This window comes from Hydractinia symbiolongicarpus, chromosome 5 (assembly GCF_029227915.1).
Source record: "Hydractinia symbiolongicarpus strain clone_291-10 chromosome 5, HSymV2.1, whole genome shotgun sequence".
Taxonomy (NCBI): Eukaryota; Metazoa; Cnidaria; class Hydrozoa; order Anthoathecata; family Hydractiniidae; genus Hydractinia; species Hydractinia symbiolongicarpus.
This window is the reverse complement of record NC_079879.1, coordinates 4,403,126-4,422,579: the sequence shown is the minus strand read 5'-3', so window position 1 is coordinate 4,422,579 and position 19,454 is coordinate 4,403,126. Positions and strand designations below refer to the sequence as shown.

Below are 19,454 nucleotides of genomic sequence, written 5' to 3'. Positions count from 1 at the left end.
CCCACTATTCGATGGAATAGGACCTATTTCAATAGACCCAGTCTGTGGCAAGATGACTACATGTTCCTTATAGAGCCGGGTGATCAACTCTTTTACTGGATCGAGCAACTATCAAAGCTCCTGGCAGGGGAGGAGACTCTGTTTATCGTTGAAGATATAATAGCCAATGAAAGTCTGGATAAGCGTCGACAACCGCTCCTTGAGCTCGCTATCAGCGGGAGACATTGAGGGCACAGTATCTGGTTGTTAACTCAGTCATACACCACTTTGCCGAAAAACCTCCGCCGGCAGAAAAAACAAATTTTTGCATGGTATTCCTACGAGAAGAGCGACCTCAAGCTCATAGATGAAGAGACAAACATGATCAACAACTGGGAAACTATCAAAGCCGATCTGAGCAAATCCAAGCAGGCTTGCTTGTACGTTAGACCGGAGCACCCTCGGACCTGGAAAACCTTGGAGTGATCTGGGTCTACCCATCCAAGGACGGAAATAGTGGGTGTATGTACTACATACACCCTTGGTAAGGCAAAACATCCGCATGACGTCTAATGTGACGAAAGCGTCGTCTCCAGCGAATTCCTTGGACCATGCGTCCGACGCATGGTCCGTGATCTCATGGCGAGGCGTGGTTTTGACAAGGGGATCGTTACTAACGACCCTTATTTTATGACGTGAAATGCCTAGTAGCCTCTGATGTTTGGAGAGCTGTAGGGTATGAACAAAGGGCTGGAGTAAAAACTATTCAGCGACATGTCCCCAAGAAGTACAAAATACGGCTTGGCGACGTTATTACCTACACCCACTGACGGAAGCAGGCCTTTATTGCTTCCTCCAAAGGTGTGGCAGACCCGAGGCTGAGTCTGCCTGACGATGATGCTCGTTGAGCTCCAAGGTTACAAGAAAATGTCTCAAATTACCCTGTTTAATACCGTGCCCGAGGGAGTCATCGAGAGCTTATTTGATGAGCACTCAAAACAAGTGATTTTTAAACGTGCTGACATTGTAAGATTTTTAGGTATTGGGAGAATTGGAGAGTCGTATCAAGATATCCCGACCATTTCACGTCATGAGGTAGGTGTAATTAGTAATGATCCCCTTGGCAAGGCGAAAAATCCTCATGATTCTTTCGTAACATTGGACGGTGCCTTGGACATCGTGCGTCGTTCTAGAAAGCCCAAAGCCGTCGAGCTTATGGGGTGGCTAGCGAAAAAGGGTGTTGAAAAATTGCAGGATGAGGTCAGGGAGCAGCGCAAGCTAATCAAAGAAAAGGACGTGGCCATCGAAGAGCAGCGTCAAGCTTTGGCGCTCTTTGAAGATGACCTCGAGGATAAGGATTGTTAGCTTGTAGTGCTGCAGGAAGACCTCGAACAAAGGGACGTGGCCATCGCCAACCTAGAGGACGACCTCCAGGAGAGGGAGGAAGAAATTGGTGAGCTGTGAAAAAGACATGTCCCGCACCGCTACCCCTACGATACGATACTCCAGGTTGTTGACAAGAACGATCTTAATGAGCGTGGAAAAAAGGCAAACATCGCCACTACATGATACGTTGTCAGCGTAGAGTGCTTAGAGATTAGCACGTTAAGAGTCATGTATCCTGAAATGACTATGAGAGAACCTACATGCGACGATCCTAACGCTGTGCATGCCTGGTGCCGGTTTAGAGACGACACCCTCGGGACAGAAAATTCTCTCCGAAACCATTTCAGCTTGCCTGACGATGATACGCGTGAGCTGTTCGCGGGGATGTTTCACATCGATATGATATAAGCATTATATGAGATTTTGCGACTATTATGAGTCACAAAAACTACGTTTATAAGTATCAACAGAGCAAGTGATGAAGTGGCCATCCGACTCGAAAAATTTACCACTCTTTAACATGTTCCCAACAAAGTATATAACACGATATAAAGACGTTAAAAATGTTGTGGAAATGGGGTCAATACTGACCTCCCCAACCAGACACGGTTTTACTGACGGAACCACGATCCACGTGGTCAAAATTGATATGTGTCGGTGCCACCGACACATCTCAACTGAGCAAGTCCCCCCGTACCGGGGGAACCGGTGAAATGGCCATCCGACTCGAGATTATTACCACCCCTTGACATGCTCGGGAGGTACTTCAACACCCTCGGGTACTAGCCTCAACTCCCCCGCCACAAAGCTTCGATCAGGCACATCTGTCAAATAGAAGAGGAGACGGGTACCTGTCACAATACGGTCCAGTCTATACGTCTTTTTGCTCCACCAAGCGTCCGTTGCACGTCTTTTAGCATCCCCATGCTCTTCTCCGGGCTGCAGCAAATACAAGTATAGGCCGTCATCAGGTAGAGGCTTTTCTTCAGGATGGCCTTCGCTTTTCGCAAGCGGCACTTCCTCAAGTTTGATCGCTTCCAAAGGTCTCATACCAATCATGGCGGTCTTGGTGTTGTTCAAACTTTTCACGATAGTGCACAAGTGTTTAACCCATGTACTACTTTGTTCATCACTGACCAACTCTTGAGCCTCTTGGGGTTTGAAGAGCCTCTCGGCGAGTACCTTGTTATACGATTCGACTCCTCTCCCTCTCTATTTGGTAGTTACACGCTTTATCTCGACCCTTTTGCTTTCTAGCAGCTTGCTCACAGCAGACTTGAACTCTGAACCATTATCGCACTGAAATGTCTTCGGATAACGGAGAGGTTCTGCCTTGTAAATATCCTTGAGCATGTCAGCGACCTCACTAGCCTTTTTCGTTGTCAGGGGTCTAGCCACCTTATACCTCAAGGCCACGTCAATGCCTGTGAGGATGTATTTATAGGTGTTTCCATAGACTTTGTCATGGGGCATGTAGAGCAAATCAAATTGGTGCATTTCATTCGGCTTTGTAATTGTGAAATGAGGGTAATTGATGCGCTTCGGGCCTTTGATATGTCTGAGCCACAGGAGTTGACAAGTCAGCTAATAACTCTCTTCTTGGAGAGACTACTCTGCTCGAAGAGTAGTTTAATGGCTTTCCGTCCAGTCCAGAGATGTTCCGGGGTGTAGAAGGTTTGGCTTAGCTTTTCGGCTTCTTCAGGGGTAACAACATGCTTTACTTTTGACATGTTTATTATACATGTCAAAAATGTTCTTCTTACATACACTTGTACACTGCAAAACCCAAAAGTGCCAAAGATCCGAGAATGAACGTGACTTCACCGTCTTGTTGTTGTTAGCTGGGTATATAATAGTCGGAGAGTTTGGGAGCTTTTTAGATCGTCGGGATATAGTACTCTCCCATGCCTTCATCAAGCTCTTTCAATCTTTCGCCAGCTTGACGCTTAAGCTCTCGCTGCTTGTTATACCAATCGATCTTTGAGTGCCTATCCCTTACCCACTGCGCTTGAGCTGCTTGTAATTGTTTGATAACTTTATCATGTCTTTTTCTCTTCTCTTATCCATGTCCCGAGAGCTTGCTAAAAAGGAAATTAGAACCGCTAAACGCGAGCGCGTTGGTAGCAGCACCTGCTACGAGTACACCAATAGTTGTCATGTATGTTTATTCTAGTACTCCACACTGTGAAATCTGCCATCCAAAATATTCAGCTGCGCATCTTGGAGCAAGTACACATATGCCTTGATATACCCAGTTCCGTCAGCTTTCTTCGTCATGTGGAGAGTGATACCGTCTGACAACCTCTGCAGGGGTCTCCCACTACCATGTAGGCTGTGATCGGGTGTCGCTCTAAAATCAATGAACAGCACATAGCGCTCAGTCATGAACTGGCCTATCGTCACTTCGCTATCATGGGATCCGAAAAGTTCAAAAACTTGTTCGCGATGATCTTTCGGCAACATCGCGTGCGAATATAGTTTGTTAGGCTCACCTTCTACCGTGATTGCGATTTTCTCGATCTTGGGGTTATAGAAGACCTCGTTAGCGCCAGCAGAAGATTTCACTTTCCCGAGGTCTACGAATAGTAATATGACGCCTTTCAAAGTCTTGGCAGGAGTGTCGATCTGGAGATTATAGCTGGTATCAGCTTTCATCATCGTTATGACCTTGCTGCGGAGTACACGCTCGTACGGCAGGGCCAATCTCGAGTATCTGGACATCATAGCACTCGCGAGACCCTCGTTTGTCACTTTATCAAATTTGAAGCAGATGTTGGTAATATTATACCCACTATCAGCGGGCTAAGCTTCCGTGATTCCAGCAGCAGCCGTACCAGGGTCTTTGATAACTTGGTCATAGGATGAAAAATGTATTACGAACTGGAACATGTCGTGTAAGCCTGCTTGATAGAATGGCAGATCCCTCGTGAGTTCAAAAAATATGCCGATAGGAATAGCAAAAGTATTGCCATAGGCTGCCACGATCGCCTTTTCTTCATCATTTCCTACATGGTCACTAGCTTTTACTTGTAAATCCCTGATGATACCATCGTTGGGATTTATGCCCTCAAGAATTAGGTTGTTCTCTCGGTCAAACGTTGGGATCCACAGATCCCGATACACTGCCAGGGTGTTGTAGTCCGACATGTTCTGCACTTCGTGACCGTTCAGGCTTATGCGAAGGTTTTGAACTAGCGCCTTCCCGATATTCGAAACGATCGTGTGTTTCGTGTTAGTCCCCGTTAGCTCCAGGTCGAAAAGGTGTTTGAAAGAGCCTGGGAAAATTACATCATTCTGACCCATGTTTGGTACATCAACGTATAAGTCTTTGTTCTGGTTGATTGTTGAGGGGACATGGCTCACCTTGACACGCTGTTTCTTGCCTTTCATGGCAAGCATTGTTTTTAATTCCTTATTCGGATTTAGCTTCGTTCCGGCAATTGCAGGTTGAATAAATGCCGATTAATCCAATATATGAAGGAGATGACTTTACGCCAGGGGAAGGCATTCCAGACGAGCCTCAGGAGTTCAGTATCGAGAGTGAGATCCTTCGACCCGAGGATATTCAGGGGCCCAGATTCGCGGGCATCGCCAGCTCCACGTTAGAAGGCTCGGAACTAGACACTACACTAACGTCACGGGGAGAGCTACTGAAATTAAAATTTAATAGCCTTTACGAAGCTCGTGAGGCGGAGCTGGATATAAAGCCAACAGCGAGGTATTACGACATGTTTGAGGTAGAAGGAAACCAGCTTCTCTACGATGGGAAAAAGCTTACGTAAGAGAGTGGTGCACTGAGGAAAGCGTCCGCGATAGAGAAGGATCCAGGTGTGAGCCGCCTACGAGACCTGGGCTTTACAGATTATACCAAGCCAAAAAAGGACTTGGTGAAGAGGCTCATTAACAAGTTCGAGAAGGTTGAGAACACTGAAAATATTTAGATGCAATCGTTGGGGGAGATCAGGAACGTCGTCGATGCCACGGAGAATCTTATGCATGAGTTTGACGGCTTCTGCGATCGCGAGAAAAGGTGGCTTGACCTTGACCTTCAGACGATCCGGGGTAACCTGAAAATCCTGACAAGCAAGATGATTTCATACGAGAATAAGATCACAAAAATAGAAGGGGATATCGAGCTTGAGGGGAAGAAGGCTAACACACCTGGAGTATCCAACGAACAGCTAGCTATCTGGGACAGGGATATAGCCAAGGCTAAGAAAGAGCTAGAACAACTCCAAGGTCAAAAAGAGGCTACAGCAGAAGCACGCGGCATACTAGCCTCCAGCATCCATAATCAGCTCAGGAGCATCAAAGACACCCTGATCAAGATCGCGGGAGATGATAAAGCCTAGACCGAAAAGTCAAGATCCTGTTCAAAGAGCAAGGCCTGACTATCGGAAGTATCGTGAGTGCTGTTGGCTTGCTCATATCTACCATCGTGCTCGCTGTTACTGGAAGAAGCACAAGCGCCGTAGCAGGAAGTACAGGAGGAGGTGGCAAGGGTTTTGTGCAAAAGCAGCTCAAAAGACTCGGACGGTTCCTCAAGTACCTAGCAGGTAAAGCAGGCGCAGCGCTACCAGGGATCATTGGCAGCGTGGTGTCTTTCTTTTTCAGAGTTGCAGCGAGAGTTGTTGAATTCGCGGCAAAGCACTTGTACATGGCCTTGGCTGCTGCTGTGGGTATTATTGTTGAGTATGTAGGTAACAGGAAGAGTAAGGGTGGTAAGAGATCGTAGAGTGTCTAATATGTTGATAAACACATTAGACCTATTTCTTCATCCAGATGTATACGAGTATCAGTCCTACTCCCAACGTGATAACGCTAGCCTTGGTATCCTCGTGCTGACTTGCATCTACTCCCGGCGCAGTGTGCGACTCTGATCGGGGGAGGGTGCCACCCTCCCCCTTTATTTCTTGCCTTGAGGGGGGCGGCATGGCATGCCGGATATCGGCTTGGCAACATCGTGGGGTTAACACCAATCGAGAAGTACTCCTTACTGATGAGTATCTTGTTCGTAAAATTCATGACACTCTTGATATGAAGGCTCATGTTGCTGGGTATTATGTGTACTCCATGCGCCACCGAGATATCGACCTTGCTACGTGCATACTTGAGCACATTTTGGAATCGCCTTATTTCCTCACCCGTGTCACTGGGTCGGAGGAACAAATTCTCTAAAGTCGTCAAGTAGAGGCGCTGCGCATCGATAGAACTACCTTGATTGCCGATGATGTTGGACCTCGCGTTAGCCTGGCTGTAAGTATGAGATAAGCGTAAAATCTTACGCTTTGGGAAAGCTTCTCTATACCTATACGCGTGAGACCTTGGGATTTTTCGAGAATCCATCGACTCCATGAATCTTCATCGAAATAACTAGACCCGCTGCTGGGATAGTCTTTACAAATAGCTTGACAGCTACTGAACAAGGTCTGGTTCCTCCACTCGCTCTCGCTGTCGCTTACCCCAAATTCACGCACGGTCATCGAATAAGGGACTTCCCCCTACTCAATTGCACAATCTCTATTTTTGTTGATGTCAGCATTATTTCCGCTAGTCGCTATTACGCATGCGTGGGATTTTATCGGATTTCCCGGAATTGTCGGATTCGGGGAATTCGGAAATTGTTGTTGTTGTTTACGTTGTTGTTGTTTACGTTGTTGTTGTTTACGTTGTCGTCGTCTGTCCCAGAACGAACATTTTCCTATCTCTAAAACATTTTTTAAGATAGAAGTAAGTCAGGTATAGGTAAAATGTATGCCATGTTTGGGTCGTGGTTCGTATTTACTACTATTTAAAATATTGGAAATAAGCTTAGTGATGATAATAATTCAACACAATCTCTGTATAGGTTAATAAAGTAAAAGAAAACAGCAGCCATTTTGTAATCTTCTTTTAATCACTAAACTTAAACAATCTTTTTGGAGCAGACTTTCAAAACACAAAAAGTTTTTAAAATGAATTACAAGAGCATAGGGGTTAGTATTGATAATGTAACGCACATGCTGCGTTTGGAGAAATTCATGTTGCCTTTCACGGGTAACAAAATCGCGTTAAATTAACAATTAACAATTAACACTAACTCATTATATTGGTGAAGACTAGTGGAGAAAGGACAATCCGCACAAATGTAATCAGTTTTTAGAGCTTTCCTTTTGATGAACTTTTGCCACTAACATAACATCCTATCATTTCATTACAATTTCTAAATGTTTTTTATGTTATTTCAATTTTGCTTTTGCTCCGCGATTTTGTAAATTATTAGAACACGCTATTTACCATCGCTTTTCTGCACGTAATTAGGAAATTACAAACTCATAATTTGAAGCTGTCATAGCTGTTTTACGTTCAAACGGCAAAATAAGGTCAAAATTAGTGCGACCCGTGCTATGACATTTAGGGATATGTTCTATAGTCCGTATGACGATTCACGTCGCGAAATGATTAAGCAGTACCCGAGCTTTTATTGGCAACTTTTCGTTATAATGTAAGGAGCCGTCCCTTCTTTAATTACAAATTGCGTGAGAAACAGAATATATTATAGCATTATAAGAGAAGAAGAGTCCTTGTTCTGAAAATATTTATGAAATAAATTGTGCATTTGCCGTATCTTTAAAACTCACTTAAGTTTGTAAGTCTATTTTAATTTTTTTGTGTGTTTCTATGGCGGTTTTTATCAATGTTATATCTTACCTCCCATAGTTGTATGATCAAATAGAGGTCCGTCTCTTAGAACCTCACCTCTACCAATTTTGCTGTTCCAAAAGTATTTCTTACTGGTGCTTTCGTCTTCGAATTTGCAAATGCCCTGTTCAAATGTACAATCTTCGGGACCTGTAAAATATATATCTTTATAAAAAAAATTTCTGTTTGTGTTTGAATTTCTACTACCACCTGAGTACACGGGTTTTTCGAGATTTTTGAATAACAAATTCTCGATAAAGGTCTCGATAAAAGGCGAACTAAAGAAGCGGATAAAATGTCTTATTCTCGAATGTTAAACAAATTAAATGATCTCTTAGTGATAAAAAAGTGCAAATATTAAAAGCAAGGAAAGTCAAAGTGGATAAGTAGAGTGAATCAAAAAAACATATCAAAAACATTAAAAGTTAAAGTAGAAAAATTTCAGTTGAAGTTGAAGTTGAAACCAGAGTATGGAACACCTTAAATTTATATCTAGTGAAATAGTCATTTCTGTACTTTATAGTGACAATTGTCATGGGCATAAAATAATGCGGTTTGAAAAAGTTCATTTAGTTTTGCGAAAATTAATATTTGTTAAAAAATTGTTTGCAATAAGAGTTTACGTCTTTCAAGTTGTATTTTTTATATTTTGCATAAAATTTTATGAGCGAGGATTGCATGCAATGTACTGAAGTGAGTTACTTTAGTGTAAAATTTTAAGGGCAAATACAATGTACAACATGCTGAATGAACTGACTTATGTTGCTTGGGATTTGTTGCTCAGAAACTGTTTTGTCTTGCATTTTGTGTAAAATTTTAAAAGAAAGGAGTTCAAATAAAGGTCTTTATTGATTTGAAATTTAGTCCTTGCTCACCTCATTTTTAATATTTCGGTTCAAAATGTTTGGGAAAGAACAGTATGGATCATCATACCAAAAACGAATAATTTTTGTGTTGTTGAACGGTTGATTTTTACATTTTGTATAAATTTTTGTTGGAGAGGATGGTATGCAACCAAAATGACTTAATTTTCTAGACTTAAATGTGATGTTTTCAAACTATGGCTTCTTGGTATTTTTGCATAAACTTTTAGGGGAAAACGATATTTAAAATGCTTGAAGAACTTATTTTTGTTGATTTTTGGTAACTCCTGCAGGCCTCCTTTTGACATTCGAGTTTAAAATACTGAGTTTTCAACATAATCACTTAAAGGATGTATCAATTGGAAATGTGTTATTTCTGACGTTTTTATTATTTGTGTTATAACTGTCGGTGTTGTTACTGCTGGTTTTGTTGTTGTGAGTGTCAATGTTGTGAGTGTCAATGTTTTGAGTGTCAATGTTGTGAGTGTCAATGTTGTAAGTGTCAATGTTGTGAGTATCAATGTTGTGAGTGTCAATGTTGTGAGTGTCAATGTTGTGAGTGTCAATGTTGTGACTGGCGTAGCAACTTTCTGTCAACTAAATTTTACATCTTGCAACCTGTTCTTTTTTATTTTATGTGAGGATTTAATGCGATTTAACATTTGATATTTTTTTTAGATTTTAAGAAATATTTTGTTGAATTAGTAATTACAAACGAACTTTTTTGACAATTTCAGATTCATTTTTTTGGTGAAGGCAGTGCGCAACATACTGTAATATTTACTGGCATCATTAAAACTTATGTGACAGATTTTTCCCATTGTCATTCCGTTTGCCTAAGTGAATTTTTCAACAGGTTTAACGAGCAGTGTATATATAAAAACGACGCCGACCTCGAACTGTTCCATCGTTTCTGCATGGTCTTGATTGGGTATTAGAGCCCCAACACTTTAGTTTGTCCGGACAATCGCGTCTTCTGTGTTGTGATTCAAAAATTACTCCGGGAGATGCGTCGCAAATAGACCAGGTTGTCCATTTGTTCCACGATCCTATTTTGGTTCTTGGAAGTCCTGAAATATAAAGAGATATAAATGGTAAATTTTCTCTAGCAAAAGAAAATTAGGTAAAATGAGCTTACTTACTTTTTTATGTATAAAGTATAATTAATAGCTTACCACCCCTAGAAAGCGTTACATCACAATCTTCTGACTCGGTTTTCACCCGTTTCTGAACGTCTGGCCAGCATTTACTGATATCTTCATGTGAACAAAACTGTTGACGAAATCTTCTGAAACGTTGATCAGGGCATGCAAGACATGGACCCCATTTTGACCAGGAGCTCACTGGATTGTCGTTGTTTCCTGTAAGGTATACGATATTTACCATTTAGAGTCGATATGGCACATAATAGTACAATTATAAAAAATTTGAGTGTTTCTTTTATCAAGTAACTTCCACGTTTTAATTTTGATTTCATTTTAACCATAACCTACTGATAATTATGACCAGGATAGCAAAATATTTAATCCAAATAAATTTATTCGTACTTGATATTCATAAAGCAACGAGATATACCTCTTGTTGAAAAGCAACGAGGTGAAATGAAAGTTCTTAAAAAGCTATATTTCCAGCAACGTATACATCTCTCAGGCAACTAAAAATCTAATAACAAGGTTTGCTTAAAAAGACAGTAAAAGTAACCATAGTCTATGAAGTACTATGGAGTAATAGAATGACAAGTTAGTGACAAGAAAATAAGAAAAGTTTTGTGGAGGCGTCTAGTCTGTTTTTTAAGAAAAACTTTACTTCCTTTAGTAATAGAATGTTCCATTTATCAGCTAGTAACTGAAATATTATTTGTAACACAGTTAACATCCTATATCTTTTCTTCAGCTTTATCAAGTTCAAGTAAATCATAATGTCATTAAATGTCATTAAATTTACGACAAGAATTTAAATGATTAAAATTACACTACTATTGTTGTCGCATGTTGGAAATAATGTTCATGTAGGTTCCGATTTGTTTTACCGATGTAATCAACGGAACAACGAGAACATAAAAGACGTTATACTTCATTTGAATTTGACATTAACGGTGTTTTATCTTTATCATTTCTAAAATAACTAATTTTTTTTATTAAATAAGTCACTTTCAATGTCTCGTTGCTTTTGAATATCGAGAACTGGTAAATTTATTCGGATAAAAATTTCTCATTTCACACGTTAACGCATTTGACTTAAGCTGCTTTTATATGATCAAATTTTAACGATATATGTTCATATAAACCATCTGGTCTTCTAATCATATGCACTGTTGTTACACGATCATATCATCATTATGATCGGATCGGGCGGGTTTCCCGGACCATATTAACTCTCCCTCTCCAAAATTCTCCATCTTCCATAGCTTTTGGGATCATATATTGTGCATTAAATTATACTTTTACTTCTTTTTCTTCATAAAAATGAACGACGAGGAACCTGCCACAGCTACTGTAATAATTGTAATTGTCTTCAAAAAAAAGTCAAGAAGAAGAAAGTATTGGGTTATTGGGCCACAACTCGGTCTTTATGGAACTCTAATCCCGGAAAGGCGTTCAGAAGTGAAGAAAGGACGTAAAAATTACTTGTAAATGACATATTATTCGATCAAGTTTCTATGATCATATAATTTATGTCATATAAAATTTGTTCGTGTTAGATCGGCTTTAGTTTACAATATTTTTGTATAGTAATGCTATCACTTCTAATGGTGGAAAAAAAAGATACATACTGCAGTCATATAAGAGATTTAACTTGCGATAATCCATTTCTGTAGGTTTATCCAAATGTCCGATCTGTGTGTATGGCAGGTCAAACGAAGTTGGAACAATCGTCGGTTTGTCACTTCTGATTGTACCATAATACCATTTATAATGCATAATAGAGTTGTAATCATATGGAGCATCAAAAAATTCAACGCTATCCTGCGATGAACGTTCATATTGTTCTAAAATAAACACGGTTAATGAAACTTGGTTGTCATCTGTCAATGACGAAAGATAGTGAATAAAACGTTCGAACAATAACAATCCACGCCATCTCTTTTTCCGCTTATTGTGCCTTTTGAGAATTAATTTTCTCGAGATGCAATTTTTTTTCACTTCCTAGCCGCTAGTCGATCTTTTTAGAATTAAAAAAGTGATTGTGCAGACATTTTAGGCAATATGGGTATGCGAAGTCTCGGTCAGGGTTATTTGCTTTAAACATCGAGAAGGAAAGGTTTTTTATTTTGCATTCACTACAACAATAGAAAAGATAGTGTTTTGTTTACCACTACGAGTTATTTGTTTTCTGAAGAATGTTTTATACTTTAAGAGAAGTGGCTTTGTCAATTGGAAAAGCAGAATGGAGTTTGTAACATATAACCTTGACATTATATTGGTAGAAATAGTATTTTTTAACAAGTATTTAAATAAGTATTTTTTATAATTAGTGAAATTAATGAACTTTGGAAAAGGCTTGAATTTTATCCATTGTTGTGTATTTTATTTGAAACACTGCTAACATTCAGTCACATTCCCGTCATAGCAGTAAAACAGTCATATAAAACAAAATTAACTACAGATATTTCTTTAACAAGAGTTTTATATGGCTAACGTAACAGTTCACTATAACGAAGTAAGTAACAATATTTAGATAGTAAATTGTACAATTACTTTCATTTTTATTCACGTCTTTTATATTCTCCCACATAATGTTCACGTATACGTCACGGTCCGGTCGCTTTATTTCATGTGTAAATCCCAATATATGGAACAACTCATGTGCAATGGTGCCCGGAACCAACTCAAAACATAAATCTTTTTGTAAGGAAACTATCTGAAAGTCCTTGTAGCGTAACGGATCTCGACCAACACCTTGTGCGTGACAACTAAAAAATGGTTTTATTTGGTAATAAAATCCAGTCCCGTTGTGTATTAAGCAAAGATTTTAACTCTATACAGTACAATAGTGAAATAGTGCATGCAATTATGTCATAAAATTAGATGACAATGTGGAGGGTCAGACTAAGGCACTTAATAAAAAGTACGAGGAAGAATAATGAATTTCTTTGAAGAAGCGTACTCTAACTTTTATTTTATTTTTATTTTATTTATTTTTTTATTTTATTATGTTGTTAATTTGATCTGCTTGATACAGAGTTTTTCTGGTCCAGTGGGAGGCACAAATTATCCGCAGTATAAACTTACTATATGGTCAAAATAAACTGTTTTACACCAGATTGCAACAAAATAACATACCCGAGATTTCCGTACAAATTATAACCGAGGAGGGAAGGAGGTGGGGGGGTAAACGGATCCTGGCTCTAATAATCCCGCCTCCAATTGAATCAAACTTGCCACACTTGTTGTACGTCACAAAAGGAGCAAAATGATAGCAATTAATTTTTGCTTATGTCAGCACTTTTGCTCTGACGTCATCAAAAGCTTAAAATTTTGAAGTTTCTAAAAGGCAGATAAAAGTTTTTTAACATATATTCTGGTTTTAACATAGTTGGCCTAAAAAATTCCGAAAAATAGCCCGAGAATCAGGTTTTTTTCGACTTTTCGATTTTTCGATTAAGCCCAACAAGAAATAATGAAGAAGTCGGATTGATCACGTGTCCAAAACATACAGAAGGATTCTACTTGATGAAAGAAAGTTTCAAGTTCTACGATTAATCCTAATGAGATTTATTATATTTTCTCAATTACAAGGATTTTATAAGGATTACTAGGGGTAGTTAAATACCCTAAACTGTGGAGACTTAGCTAGGCCAATAGCTAGCCGTTTTTGCTTCGTAAAACGCATATAAAGAGAAACCTTAGTAATGTAAAACCCAGCTACCCCCTTCATGCAACAGTTTGAATTTTAGGACAAATACAGTAGTTACACACCCAGGAGACACAATAATTAAGCTAAGTTTTTTACCATAAACGACGCACAATATTAAACTTACAGGATTTGAGATTTTAAGTGTTTTTTTCCTGAGTCTGCTTGACAACTTAACATGTGCGACATAAATAAAGTAACACTAACCTCCAGCAACATAAAAAACCAAACAGCCTAGCCTTTTTTTCTATTTCTAACTTTGCTTCATCACTTCGCTACTCTTCACTTTTAACTTGACTTTTCTACTACCAATTCTTCACTTTCTTCATCTTTCGTAAATATGCTTGTTTAAACCATTTTTGTTGTTTTTTGTGTCGAGAGTAGCCATTTTTTGAAGGTTAGCTGATAAATTTATTTCAGCAAAATAAATTGAGTCGTTTTCACGAAAGTGACGTATACAAATTAAACCCACTGGCAAATTGGACATACTTTTTTCGGCGATCTTACAGAAAGTTTTGGCAAAGAAAAATGAACACATTCACTTTGCCTGTCACAGACAGACGGCCACACCCTTTGTATTTTTATAAGAGATTGGTCGGTAAGGCCCGTGGAAAAATCCATTTAGGCAAAAAAGAAATAACAAAGATCTATCATTTGACTTTCAATGACATCAGCAATAACCCTTGAATAAACAAAGATTTTTTTACAATTTTATTTAGCTAGTACCTATTTTGTGTGGACCCTAAAACTAATCTTAATATATTTATTCTTGACGGTACTATTGTTTTAAAGTCAAAGTTTGGTAAATTACGGAAGAATTTTATAGATGATGTTTTTTTATAGACATTGTTAAAACTATTATAAAATTATATTCAACTTTACAAAAGTCACAGACAGACAGACAAGGTCATTCCCAACATATAAATATATACATTTTCGGGTTGCATTTTTTATGTTTATGAATTTTACTAAGAAGTTTCTTCTTTATATGCCAATATTGCAACACATAATTTAGCTACGAGAAAGGTGTATCGATTTTCATATGCTAATGCCCCCCATTATTTTATTTATTTTTACTTCACATATTAATACAAATAATAATTATAGCTACCTAGAATTATATGATATACGATATAATTGTTTGTATATAATTGCATGTAATACAAAAAACTACGTACCCAATTCCTGAGACGATTCGAATATGATGAGTTTTAGTTTCTGTTTGTGGTATTTCTTGAAATTTAACACAAGAATTCTTCGAAATAGAATCCATGACGGCTACAATTTTCGCTTTTTCTGTTGCATCTAAATGAGAATTTATTTTAATAGCGCTACTGTGAGATGCTTGTATACTTACAAATTCCGACGGTTTAATTTTGACACTAATTGTTCTAGTTGAGGTATAGGCCCGAAATTTTATGACTTGTTCTATCAAGTTAAGGTGGAAAGTTTTATTTCCATTAAATAGGTTCTTTTCACATTTTGTTTGAGCTTGTAGGAAACATTTGAACACTTATTTTTTATTACTTATTTACTTTTATTTCTGTCAATAATATTTTTGCAGGTTCAAAATACTAGTTAAAAACGAACAGTTGTAATTAAAGTAAATGACTGTCCCGTTGAGGTACATTATATTCTCGCAGTTTTCGAGTTGATTTTCAACCTCATTAAAATTGAGCAGAAAATCAGCCAACAAAGAATGAATTGGTATGCACCACAAAATACGGGTTGACTCGAAGATATCGCGGTCTTTTACGAAACGTGCTCCCAACGGTAAAACAAGTAATCTGTAAAAAATTGCTTTTCATGATCGAGAATGCCATAATTCAGGAGTTTATTTCAAATGACGCTGTAACTTATTGTATCGATAGTCTTGCTAACATCGATAAAAATGGCGCCAGTTAGTTGTGATTTATTCATTGCTTTGTGAATGTCATCCAAGAACAAAGTTAGTGAGTACTACCTTAAAGATTTTCTCTAAGAATAACATGCATTATACAAAATATAATTTCCTCAAATTTGACACATTCTCATACCAGGCTTTGACTTTCAACTTACCTCCTGTGAGAAAAAAGTTGTGATCAATCAACTCAAACTGGCTATCTTATATAATATACATGCATCCCACAAGCATGTTGGTTTTTGTGAACTTGCGCAAACTCGTATTTACAACAATACAAATAATTTTAAGTGGGAAAGTACATCGCTAAATGAAAAAATATATTTTCCTCGCTATTTTTAATGGGCATAGCACCCCCATATGAACTTACATAACTTAAAAAATATTTAGGAAATTTTCTCACTCTATGCTATTGACCGGCTTACGAAAAAGACAGTTGAATAGTTGTTAACACTGTTCCTTTAAAAAATTTGACGAGTCAAGATGTACGTACTGAACTCAGGTGCGATCCTGTAGGGAACTGTTTTGGTATACCATATACCCTTCGGAACTCCCTGCTCGTCTAGGTTTATTACACTCTTTTGCAACGCGCTTTCTGTGATGTTTGTTGTCGTATCTATAAGAATGAGAAAATAGACACACAAGTATGCAAAAGTGTTTTCAGGGATATCCTAAGACTTCCTTTGTCATCCAAAATGTGATAGACAAAAGAAAAAGTTTTAAAGTCAGTTATGAGTACTAATGGCGCAAGTTGGCACATGAGAGTGAACCTTGGATAATAATGACTCAATGTCTCAATGTCGCAATGTCGCAACAAAAGTGAAAAAGGGGTTGGGGCAAAACGATAGATAAAAGGAAAAAAACAGCTAAATTCTCTGATGGTTATAATATTTCAGTAACATAATCTAATATTATATTTGTAAAACTCTTGCTAGCTAGATAGTGTAGACGTCTCTAAAATTTGTGAACAATGTCATTTCACTTCTTTTGATACGTTTTGTGCATTTGGTTTGGTTGATTTTAACTTTTTTAACTTTTTTTTATCGAAAATAGGCACTCTTGTTATTTTACTTGTTCACATCAACAACTGTAATGTATATTTTTGGATAGCAACAAAGCGGTAACAGAAAATTCTGGTTCCATGTCACAACAGTGTATTTAAGATCCGCTGCTGAGAAGAAATGTCTTTTTCACCATTTTTGTCTGTTATTATTTTTATTATAAAATAATTTCTCTTGTACTTTAGTGTGCATTTCGTATGTAGAAAACAGACCAACAAAAATTTTCATTAATTAAGCTTAATGACAATATTATCATGCTTGAACGTCTCGGAGGCTTGTTTCGTGTACATAAAAAATGTAATAACCAGAGTACAATCAAGATTAGTGACTTGAAGGTTGTTATGGAGTAAAGTAATTATAAGAAAAGAATGTCTTAAGAAAATAATGGATTTGGACCGAAAAACAAAGAAATAGGTACAAATTCATTTATCAAAGTGACTTATTTAAAAACATGACGCTTATTTTTAGTTCAACTGAGCTTGTCAGACTTGTTTTAGACCGAATGGTATTAAGGCTCAACCCAGTACATTTTCGTAATCCTCAGAATGATATGAAAATGGTTAATGCCTGACAGTATAGAGCATGATTTAATTTGTTGTAACTAAACAGTTTCAGATATCAATCACATGCTGTCCGTAAATCAAAGCTAATGCTGGCCAGCTGAAAAAACATCATTATTTCAGAAATTGCGGCCGGCTTGACATGTATATAAATATTAATAATATGTTTCCTTAAACGTTTTCTTACTTTTAGCGGGGCTTGTGATGAAAAAAATATTGCAAAATTTTAATACTTCCTGGGGGGATGGGTGGTGGGGAAGGGGGGCTTTTAAAAAAAAAGTTGCGGGTGTTTATTTTTGTTCAAGTGAGGGTACTTTTGAAAGTATTTACAACATACATATTACACATTTGTGATTTCAGAATTAGGAATTCTTGGAATGTTCTTGTTTATTTTTTGTTACATTTAAGACTCTTGCTTATTTAGTAAAAAAATTATTTAAAAGTCCAAAATATAGGGCTGACAAACAGGAAGATATCTTAACTCTTAAAATTTGCATTCAGCATCTTGGTTTTTTTTAGGAAAATAAAATTCTCTAGTAATTTTGCTCAGTCAAAAACAAATTTTTCCTTGAGGATTACTTCACAAAGCAATTTGTAAAATTTTCCTTGAAAGAAACACAAAATGGTTACTCAAATGGTTCCGGCCTAAAAAAGCAGTAATTAATTTCTGTATAATTTTGTCCTTAAAATGCTTTTGATGTTGCACCTTAACTTAGATCAGAGGCAACAATGTGAAATTTTTTGTGAGAACAGGAACAAAATGTTTGTTTTTATATTTCACAAGTCGACACTATGAAAGAAATTCATGGTCATTATTTTCTGTGAATAAACAGTTTGAACAGTTCTGCAAGATTAACTTTAATGAGTACCAGCCTGGAGACCCGGCGTCGCACGCCAGGGTAAGCCACAAGTAAAAGTGTTAGCTACCAAGCTACCATCCATTCCCTGTGGAGCAATTAATAAGAACCGTAAACTGTGCCACACAGACGATCAAGAACAAAAAGCAGACGAATGGTAAAAGCAGGTAATAGGTTTATCGGTTAGACCTGACCTTAAAGTGACAAAATATTTGCCACTTCAAACTAGGCCAGAGCGTAATTACTTAGGAATACGATTATTGAACTGAAAAACTTCGAGATCTGCAAGCAGAACTAGATACAACACGAAAAAAAACAACGAAGCAGCTTATTACAAAAACATTCCTGTTCTCAACAGCAGGGAATAACTACCAAGAAAGGGTAACATTATAAATAGTTCTCTCAAGAGGCTAACAACTCGTTTGAAACATAAAGATCTTATTAAAAAAATTTCTGTGCTAAAAATCTATAATATTTCTAGATAATTGTTCTTACTTAGTAAAACTTTTAAACAGTTACGTCTTTGAGAAACTTATCATAGTTGTACTATAAACAATAACAAGGATATAAGAGCGACAAAATCAGCCAGCGTTTAAAACATGCAGGGTAAAACCATTAAATTTTTCATTTCTTCTATCAGCCTACACTTTTTAAAATTTTTCGAATGCAGGATAATTAAATTTTGTCGAGTATTTCAGTTATTTATCCATTTTCTGCCAAATAATTTTTAAAAAGCTGCGGCACATGAAATAAATAAATTTGGGAAGTGTCTATTAATTTAACAGGGGCGGATTTTTCTTTTCCTTTAGGCGGATTTGCGAAGCGAAGCAATGCGCAATTTTTGCATAGTAAAATTTGCGCGTGTTAAATCAGATGGGGGTTTTGGGGGGCCCTGTAAGCCCTCCAATTGGGGTCTGGGGCGAAGTCCCAAAAGCTTTAGCTTATTTACCTATTTCAGCACTCCAAAATGCAGCAGACAGGACCTTTACAAGTCTATTTCTTACATGTTATTTGAAAAAAACAATCATAAAATTCATAAATGAAAGCCAAATAATGTTTTCAGAAGAATTAAGGCTAAAATTAGCTAGCTAGCAAAACTTCTTCTTTCTGCCACAACCAGAAATTTTTTTGCAAGTTATGGGTAAATATAATATCTCTTAGAAGCTATAAATTTTCGGCAACTAGATTGAGTAAAAAAGACATATGATTCTTATAATTCGGTAATGCAAAACAGTATATATTACTAATAAATTTTCTTTTTATATTTATTCTATTCAAAACATTTAATAACATGAAAGAGGAGGCCTGAAAGA

At 37.5% G+C, this 19,454-nt stretch overlaps 1 protein-coding gene across 1 annotated transcript in view; it reads right to left on the bottom strand.

The window, feature by feature from the left end:
- The window catches only part of LOC130644258 (uncharacterized), a 38,455-nt gene that overhangs the window by 10,659 nt on the left and 8,342 nt on the right, over positions 1 to 19,454 (bottom strand). The window contains exons 2-8 of the mRNA XM_057449794.1: positions 16,157 to 16,279; positions 14,942 to 15,068; positions 12,608 to 12,822; positions 11,683 to 11,898; positions 10,085 to 10,270; positions 9,803 to 9,979; positions 8,056 to 8,196 (exon numbers count right to left, since the gene is read on the bottom strand). Coding sequence (XP_057305777.1) covers positions 8,056 to 8,196; positions 9,803 to 9,979; positions 10,085 to 10,270; positions 11,683 to 11,898; positions 12,608 to 12,822; positions 14,942 to 15,036 — 1,030 coding nt within the window. The 5' untranslated portion in view covers positions 15,037 to 15,068; positions 16,157 to 16,279. The remainder of the gene's footprint in view (positions 1 to 8,055; positions 8,197 to 9,802; positions 9,980 to 10,084; positions 10,271 to 11,682; positions 11,899 to 12,607; positions 12,823 to 14,941; positions 15,069 to 16,156; positions 16,280 to 19,454) is intronic.